At 40.3% G+C, this 9,460-nt stretch overlaps 1 protein-coding gene across 1 annotated transcript in view; it reads right to left on the bottom strand.

Annotated features, from left to right (window-relative positions):
• Positions 1–940: 940 nt before the first annotated feature.
• smpd3 (sphingomyelin phosphodiesterase 3) overlaps positions 941–9,460 on the bottom strand; it is a 68,879-nt gene continuing 60,359 nt past the window's right edge. The window contains exons 7-10 of the mRNA XM_078257981.1: positions 8,707–8,796; positions 4,162–4,225; positions 3,255–3,423; positions 941–1,046 (exon numbers count right to left, since the gene is read on the bottom strand). Coding sequence (XP_078114107.1) covers positions 945–1,046; positions 3,255–3,423; positions 4,162–4,225; positions 8,707–8,796 — 425 coding nt within the window. The 3' untranslated portion in view covers positions 941–944. The remainder of the gene's footprint in view (positions 1,047–3,254; positions 3,424–4,161; positions 4,226–8,706; positions 8,797–9,460) is intronic.

Below are 9,460 nucleotides of genomic sequence, written 5' to 3'. Positions count from 1 at the left end.
CCCATGATTACACCAAAAACATCCGGTCTAATTGTCATGGTGGAAAAACATGCTATAAGCATTTCAATGCATCTAACAAAACGCTTTCTCCAATTCCATGTCCCTTTATACAATACCTCTTTTTTTCTTCTTTTTTTTTTTAGAAACATACCATATAGTAATAAACAGGCATTTAAACTCCCTATAAAAATTCTTCTTTTAGAAAGACTAGTTTTGTTTTGTTTTTGTTTTTTAGAAAAAAAGACACTTGTTGAGGTTCCTGGGACTGACGTGGGAGTAGTAAGGTGAACGACCAGTAGCCAATCAGGAAGGAGCACGACACAAGGACACACATGGTCAGTGTAAAGGCCAGTCAGTAGCTGTACGCTTCACTCTTATCACTTAAATTAGGTGTTTTTCTTTTACACACAGTCAGTAAAGAAGATCTGACTGTCCCTGAAGGTAGAATCATAAAAAAAACGCATACTTACTCTACGGCTAAAACAGATCCAATAAAAGAAAGGTGTGTAAATTGACTACATGAAAACAATTCACTGTAAATAAAAACCTTCAGTTCAACAGGGAGTGTTGGCGAAGAAGAGTGGAGAGGCCAAGAGATATTCAACAGTCAAAATGTCGATCAGTTGTGTTTGTGTGTTTTAGGTGCTGTATTTAGTGTGTGTTTGTGTGTGTGTGTGGGAGGTTTACCCAGGAAGATGAATATCTTTCTGGCTTTCTAAACTGAATTGCCCTGCTTATCTCTCCCCTCCAGAGTCTTTCTCTTTCAGAGAGTGCTCCTCCAAGTGATTCATCCGTCTATTTCGTTCTCCCTTCAATCCTCGCGCAGAACTGCATTTATAGTCTTTCTCAAGCTGATCCGTATCTGCAAACTCTTAATCTCCTCCTCTCTTCCTGGTCGTCTGTCACTCCTCCATGGCAGTATTTAAAAAGCTCAGGTGGTCAATCTAAGGCTCCTCTTCCCCGGTGGAAACAGCCAATCGCATGGCCACAGACAGGTGGTCGGTGAGGCCGGCCAACTGGGTGACGAAGCTGAACTCCTCGATATCCTGCAGGAGGAGGAGAGGAGAACTGTCATCAAGTCTTCAGTATCTCACCTTCTATTCTGTACAACTTTAAAGTTACCTTCATTTCAAAAGCACACAAAAATACAAATCACTAAAATAACTCAAATGTCACAGAGTCTGTTTATATGCACACCAATATTACACAATTACTAACAATATATATATGATTCAGAATATGGCAATATTCCAAATTTGATTCAGGTCATGTAAACAGTATATTCTGTTTTTAGATCCCGAATTAGGCCTTTTTCCAAATTCAGCATTTTCTGATTAAGACCTGTGATATGACTTTATTATTCAGGTTTTAGAGGCATTCTTTGGACATGTATACAGTGCATTCAGAATATGCATTTCAATCAGGGTTTTTACCACAGTTTGCAACAGTTTACGTGCAGTTTACAGCTTACGGTCAGTTCTGTGTGTTGCTATGGTTGTTGGACACAAACTAGTCTGGCATTGCCAGACCTTCCTCCACAGTGCTGCGTAGGAGGGTCATAGGGAAGATGTACAAAATGCCCTTATACATCAGAGGGTTAACTTAAACTGTATTGTGTTAATTGTTTAAAACAATATACATAAACATCTCGACTTAGTCAAAATCAATAAAAAAAAAAAAAATAATGAAATGGGTGATGAAATTGGGTTTGTGGTTTGTTTATGAGAAAGCAAAACAACGATATATTAGTTTCACTTGTGTTGAGTGAAATGACGTTACAGTAACTCCAGTCTGGCACAAGGTGGCGCCAGGCGGCTGCGGTTTGAGAGACAGAGCGAGTCAGACAGACGGGGGAAGGAGACAGAGATGCTCTATGTAAATGATGTGATTTGATTTCCCAATCCTCTCCAATCCCTCACACAGACAGGCAGGCGTGACGGCGGTGCCCTCATTTCCTCTCAGCCGTGTTTCATTGTTCTCCTCTCTAGCTTTACCTCTTTAAATCTTGTTATTCCTTTAACCAGTCAAACATTCTCCTGTGTAGAGGTGGAACATAGCGCATTACAATTACTCATGTTACTTTAACTGAGTAGTTTTTTTGGTGTACTTTTACTTTTTTAAAGTAGTTTGTTTTTAAATCTGTAATTTTGACTTTTACTTACAGTAAGTATGTTATTGTTTGAAGTATTGTACTCTACATTTTAAATCACATCCGTTACTGTAAAAAAAGCTCTTACGTTGTTTTGTCAAAATATCTGTCAACAAACTCAAATCAAAATGGTTTTTGTCGCTTTTTGGACTTTTTTGTTGTTTTTTGGCTTTGTGCCCTTATTGAAATCGCAAAAGACTGCGATTTAATTAAATAAGTATAAATAAGATATTAAATAAGTATAAATATAAAATAACAAAACACTTCATTTCCTGCATTCTGATACATTTTTGAGCACCAATTTATGTTGGAAAGATCTTTATTTAAGTAAAAGGAAAACCCAGAACTCAGGAGGCGGGTAACAATTAAAAATATAGTCTGGGTTACAAAATGTTACAGCCTACCCAAGGCAACATTTTGGTTGTATATATGTTTTTTTTTCTTTAAACTTTGGTCTTGGAAAAGAAAGACAGACTGAGGCGTGCCTCTCAACACATACACACACAAATATTATATTAAAAAGTAATTGAAATGTTAATCCTAATTTCGTGATGTAACATTTCAGCCCAGGGTATGGTACAACTAACCCAGACTATGGGGTAAATTGTAACATTTCCCTCCTTGTGTTTGAGAGTAAAACGTGCATGTTCTGTTTGGGGTTGCAGAGATAACAGCTACATCATTTATCATCACGCTAGTTTGTATCACATTTTGAACATGCTGGCTTAAAAGAGCTCCGAGATACAGACAGAAAATAAAACAAATGTTACAACTATCCCCGGTCTCCCCTACCATACCCGGGCAGAGTTGGTCGATCCGTGCCCGAGTCCACATTAAAAACAAACGTACCAAAACTATGAGACATTTTTAACCAGTTAAAAATCTGTCTCAATTCAATCCTAATGCCACTATATCAGCAGTGGCTACTCCTCTCAATGTTTTTTGTCTTTCCTAAAATCTTAAAAAAAAAAAAGTAATGTTGAACCCTGCAAAAGGGGAAAACTGGATGTCACAGGTTTTAAGATTTACATTTTTTGTTCTCAATTTCAGACAATTTAAGAATGTTTTTTATGTCATTTTCCTGTTATCCTTGACTAAACCATACCAGTTTCCAGTCTGGCTGCAGGCCCTCGTCGCTGTAGAGCATGTAGTCGATCCGACGTCCGTTGCCCTTCAGTGGGATCTTTCTCCCTTTCTGACTGCTGGCGGGACACTGGTTCTTACTTGGAGGAAACACCAGGTACTCCTTCCTCCCCTCCTCGTTCTCCATCACTCTAACAGATACACACAGGGATGGGGAAGGATCAGAAGAACCAGGTTTAGACAAAGGATGTAGCCCTGGAGTTGCATTGCAGAGAGCCTTCTGCTCACTGTACTACTGACTGTTATTCCTAATAGGATGCACTGTTACATTCTGGTGGCATCCACCAACATTTGATTTACCAACAGTCTGTTCTTCTTCTGTAATGTGGGACCTGCTCTAACTCAAGATTTTAGTGTAAGACCTTTGATTAAGGGTTAGTCTGAAGCTTGGTTGTGGTAAAGGTTTGGATGAGTCTCTCACAAAATGAGTCAAGTCAATGCAATTTCATCCTTTTAGTTTAGTTTAGTTTATTTATACATCTACAATTACTACAAATTAATATAGATCAATACAAGATGTGATGCAAAAAACCCTCAGAGGGGTGTAATCTGGGCCCTCTCCAATGCATACTCCCAATTAAAATAGAAAGAAACTGAAATACTGATACGAAAAGAAAAGAGTAGAAAGAGAAAAAAAAGCCAAAACAAAAATGACACAATATCAAATCAACAGAATAAATATGAAAAGTAAAATAATATTAGGAGTATGTATGTGTGTGTGTGCGTTTGTGTGCGTGCGTGCGTGTATGTGTGTGTGTGTGTGTGTGTGCATGTGTGTGTGCGTGTGTGTGTGCGTGTGTGTGTGTGTGCGTGCGTGCGTGCGTGCGTGCATGCGTGTATGTGTGTGTGTGTGTGTGTGTGTGACTTACTTTTGTAAACTTTCAGGTGAACTGACCTCATCGTCATAAAGGCCACTGGGATCCAGTAAAGTACCTGTTGAATGACACATTCAAATGCATTACTGTTCAGGCAGACTCACATGCTGCTAATCATTTTATCTGAAGTCCACTCTACTCTTCACTTCTCAATAAATAATCCAATTAAATGTTAATTTTGTAATGATTTTCCCTTATTTCCGTGCCCTGCCCTCAAAGTCCCCAACCCTCATGGGTTTAAAAGACACCAACATGTCAGTTGCAGGGTTCAAACACTTCGTTACATTTAAACGCCTGTTAGAAGGCAGAAGTTGTTATGCAGAGTTTAAAACATGCATGGAGTCAGAAAATATGCTGTTAGCAAATCCGAGCATGCTTTTCTTGTGGGTTGTTTGAAACAACAGAGTGTAAAATGTAATTTACCCTTGGGGATTAAAAAAATAAAGTATCTCTCTGTCTCTCTCACACAAATGGGCCATTTAAGTGACACCGCCACCGCCACACAATCCTGCGGCGAATTGCCAGATGTGTGAATGTGATAGTGCCCTTATACTTTCCCTCATTTTGTTCAGTGCCAGTGTATATCCCAATAGCGTCTAGTAAGAACTTCCATGAGTCCAGTGAAGGACCCCCAAAGACAGCAGTACTGTTTTGACAGTGTGAAAGTGGTGGGTCTGGTTCGCCAAATATATGTAACGTTCTGAAATCATTAATGCTTTCTACATTTAAAATTAAAATTCAGAGTTCCTACTTTACCCATTGCCTGTTTTCACTGTGTTGTGCTTTCACAGATGTGATGGGAGACATGGGATTGAAATCTGGGTCATATTTTGTTTCAAATATTTTGTATTGAAAGCATTTGCGCATTAGGGTTATTATATATGCAATATGGAACTCAAGCAAAGTATAACTTCTGTCTAATGTACAAAATAAAAGGTTACTGTTTGTCTGAAAATTGTTGATCACTGGAGGAACTTCAGCTTTTTTTCCCTTAATTTAAAATACAAATCTGGGTCATATGTTGAGCAATTGTTGGGACGAATATTCAGATAGATGAACTGACACTTCATCTCCACTACATGTTTTTCATTCGCAGAAACATACCTGCAAATATGGCCACCCTATTTGTTATTTCCGTACTGTGTTTATTGATCCATATGCTTTACAACACATTCTCTCTCCCATCGCGTCAAAAAGCAATGCTTGGTCAGGAGCCTTTGGCGTTTGTTATTAGTGCAAAAATTCTCCTTTAGTGTCATATTTAGGACTTTTCACACATGCCTCATTTGGTCCGGACTTTCGAAATTTTCAGTTTGACCTGAACCAAAATTACAGGTGTGAAACCACCCCCGGACCACGGTCCGGATCAAAAGACCAAATTTTGGTCCAATAAAAAGAGGTGGTCTCCGGTTCGTTTATAGTGTGACAGCATTTTTTGGATGGTTCGGACATTCGGACCAAATACAAGAAGCTCTGGCAGGCTCTCCTTGTGTTACAAGACCGGGGAAGCTCCTTTAAGGACTAGCTCGGTGCTTAGTGTGTAGGCTACATGAGAGAGAGACGGTGTCAGCGCTCAGAGCAGACAGCTGTGTCTTGCTTCTCAACATCACAACAAAACAAAAAGAGCCGCGGCAGAAGGAGAGAGCAGCAGTCAGCTGAAAAAACTCAGACACAGAGAGAGGATACGAGAGGACGAAGAAGCCTGTTTACAAACCAATCAGTTATAAGTATCTGGAGACGCAGCTCACGGATGACGGCAGGACGTAGTTTTGTCACATATAGATCTTTAGTGTGCTTGCATAATTGCAGTGTGAAACCAAAACTTACCAGCTCAAATGTAGACAATGTAACAAAAACATGAACCTTGGTCCGGACCTTGGTTATGACTTTTATGTGTGAAAACGCCCTTAGACGCACTTGGTCGGGACTCTTGGCGTCACTATTTGACGCTCTGGGTCAGGACGTATGTTTTACTGACATGGGGCACAAGAGCTGGACAGTTAGGTTTAGGGTTTGGGTGGGTTTACAAAATGTACGTTTCAGTGACACGCGGGACAAGAACGGGACACGAACCCGGTCTCCTGGGTGAAAGTCATGTTTTGTTTAACACATCCACCCCCCCAACCAACCTCCCTACGCAGATTTTTGGTCTTTCATACCACTCTCTACCGTTGTTTTTCTTAATACTACGTCATTTTACAGCGCCGCGGAGCACCTGCACTGTGTTCCATATAGACGCTAAAGGGTGATTTCTAAGTCGGTATCTGAAGAGTTGAGTGTGAGAACGGGTTGCCCCCTCACCATGACAACCAGTTTCTTCCATCGAGTACAGTTGACCTTAAAGTACAACTTGGCTTTTTTTTTAGATGTGGCAAAGAAGGCGTCAGCAGACTTTGTTCTGAAAGCGTGTTTATGGCACTCGGACAGACAGCCAGAGAGAGACGAGCACTCAGAGTATCCTTTTGACGAAGAGGATGTGAGGCTGTGGGCCGGATAATGTGTTTCAAATGCCCCATACGAAGAGAACCCGGCACTGTGAAGTTACTCCAGTCAATTCACAAGTGTTGGGAGCTCTCATGAAAAGTAGGTGGCTGAAGCACAGTCTGTGCTTTTTACTGCTGTCTGCTGTGCTACTTACTTTCAGCTTGTTTGGAAAAGTGTAGATCTACATGAGAGTCCCTCTTTCAGGGAGTTAACATGACCTCAGTGTCTCTGTCCTCGTAACTTCTGGCATCACCAACAAGCTGTAGTATAATAAATAAATATTCTTTCACAGCAATTTGGACCACCACTCCTTAAAAAACATGGAAAGCTGCAGTTACTGTACTTGTTGGGTTTTTGGTTTGTGGTTGACATGTTTAATCTGACATCAAACAGGGCCTCAAACGCATCACCATCAGAGCCATGTCAGTTCTGAATGGAGTAGATGATCAACAGTGAGATTTCTACTGAAACCTTTCATTTTCACAGCTTCAAACGCGTGACTTTACTTTCATCTCACTGTTTTTTGAAACTATCAAGTGGTCCCAGGCTAGCCCTAATTCCCACGTGATTTGAATGCAGCACAAGCCCTGCAGGTTGTCTGCGTACAATATTTGGCTGGCTGGGTGATCAGCATTAGGATGATTCCTTGAGCTCTGTTACAGCTATTCCTTGTTTTCTTATATTTAATAGTTAAATATTAACTTATTTTTTTCGTTGCTGTTTTGTTTACATTTGGCTGAATAAGTTTGATTATGATATCAGTATTACTCTCGCATTGCCAGACCTTCCTCCACTTAGTCTGAGGACAAATCGCCACTCATTTCATGCACATTTCATGAAATCTATTGACGCACCATCAGTAAAAGATCTGACAATAGCTGGCAGCCTGGCGCTCTGTCGGCCTTTTTAAGCCTGGCTGTTGTTTTCATTTAAGTCTATTCTTCTTTGGATAAACTATGTGAAATGGGATCAGCTTTCTCCCATTTTCTTTCATTGATTCATTTTTCTTTCCTTGCCTCCTCCTTTCCCTCCTGTCCTGTCTTAATATCGACCAAACTACATGAGCAGATCCGTTGTCCAAATAAATAAGCCCTTTCTCTAAAACGAGCCCTTTCACTCTGTCCTGCCCACACTGTCCCTGAAATACCGCTGGCCTAAATAATGCTTCACATCCAGACCAATACCCTCCAGTCTTTACGTCACTAATTCCCATGTATCAGCACGCTGTACTGGGTGCATTTTAAGTCACACAGTGGTTGCATCCTGATTTAGCCAGACAGAGCCAGATTAGAGTCAGCTCTGTATGGATCACCAGCTTTTTCTGAGCAACTGAGGCTATGGGTGTATAGCAACACCTGCCTTTCATAATGTAAAGTAGCTTTACTTTTTGAGGGTACGTTTGTGGTGTTGATGCTTCATCTGTGAAAGCGTGTATTAGGTAGACTAGAAGTACAGTATATGCAAAAAAAACATGCAAGAATTAAATCCCCCTTTCCAGTGCTATGTAGTGCCACTCGGCCTCATGCCAAAACACTTATTTATGAACCTCAATACCCAATGGAAAATAATCTCAAAATGAAAAAGCACAACGGGGTGTCAACATAAAACACAGAGCTTTCAGGCCGGGGAGCATGCATTCATAATCTTTCTGAAATGGCCAAGATGGACAAGTGCTAGAAATGTTATGTACAAATGTATGTGTCGCTTAACTTATTCAAACAATTTAGTTATAATGGCTTTAACTGACCTCACACAGAGTGACACAAGGTACACTTTTTGCTTTTGGAAACATGTTTTAATAACTTATATAACTTTTTTGTCTTGTCTGTGCTGTTGTGTTTTACATAGTTTTATACTGATATGGACCTGCGTGGGGGGGTACATTTTGTGATAAAAATAACTCAACAGAGGCAGGGATATGTAGACCAGAAAGGGGGGAATCCCATGCATCCCCCCCAGCAAATCGCACCCTGACAATATGTGATGTGGCACGGTGTCTGTGCTTGTGTGTGTGTGTGTGTGTGTGTGTGTGTGTGTGTGTGTGTGTATTGTTACCCAGAGCCCATGGTTTGTCCTCCCCTGGCCCCAGGCGACATGGGTCCTTGTATTGAGTAAAAAGTGCATGCTGCTGCTCCAACTTGTCCTCTGAAAAAAACACAAGAGCACACATACAGTACAATTGTTCACACAGTTTAAGGCTCTGACACACCAGCCCAACGGCGGACCTTTGGCAGAAAAGGCAGTCGGACTGAATCCAACATGTATAATCTCTTTTTGATTGTATTAGAAATGCACTATATGACTGTGATATGAATTAATTTAATTAAAACAGATATGAATTGCACTTATTTGTGGGGAAAGAAATAGTCTTACGTTAATGTTTTTTACTTATTTTTACTGATGAGTCATGTGTTTCTACATTGTGTTTCAGCTTCAAGCTTTTGCCATTAATGGTACATATATTAATATTTTATTAGTTTCCCCTGTAAAAACCCTGGTACCATGTGCCAATCCTGTCTCAGAGCTATATGAGCTCTTACATATACTTTTATAAATTATACATTATGGATAGGTATTCCTTAGGCTTCTTGGGATTTAAACGTTATCTGGGCGGAAGAGATATCGAGAGATGAAACCTCCATCATGTTGGTGTGTGAACTGATCGGCATTAAAACAAAATGTCAAGTTTAGAATATATTGATTTAGATCGGACTAGTCTCGCATTGCCAGACCTTCCTCCGCAGCGCTGCAAAAGAGGGTCTCGATTTACTCTGCAGAGATCTGAGGAGCAGTAAACCATCCGGCCGAA

Source organism: Sander vitreus, chromosome 8 (assembly GCF_031162955.1).
Source record: "Sander vitreus isolate 19-12246 chromosome 8, sanVit1, whole genome shotgun sequence".
Classification (NCBI taxonomy): domain Eukaryota; kingdom Metazoa; phylum Chordata; class Actinopteri; order Perciformes; family Percidae; genus Sander; species Sander vitreus.
The sequence above is the reverse complement of the archived record's forward strand: the minus strand, read 5'-3'. Positions and strand labels throughout refer to the sequence as shown.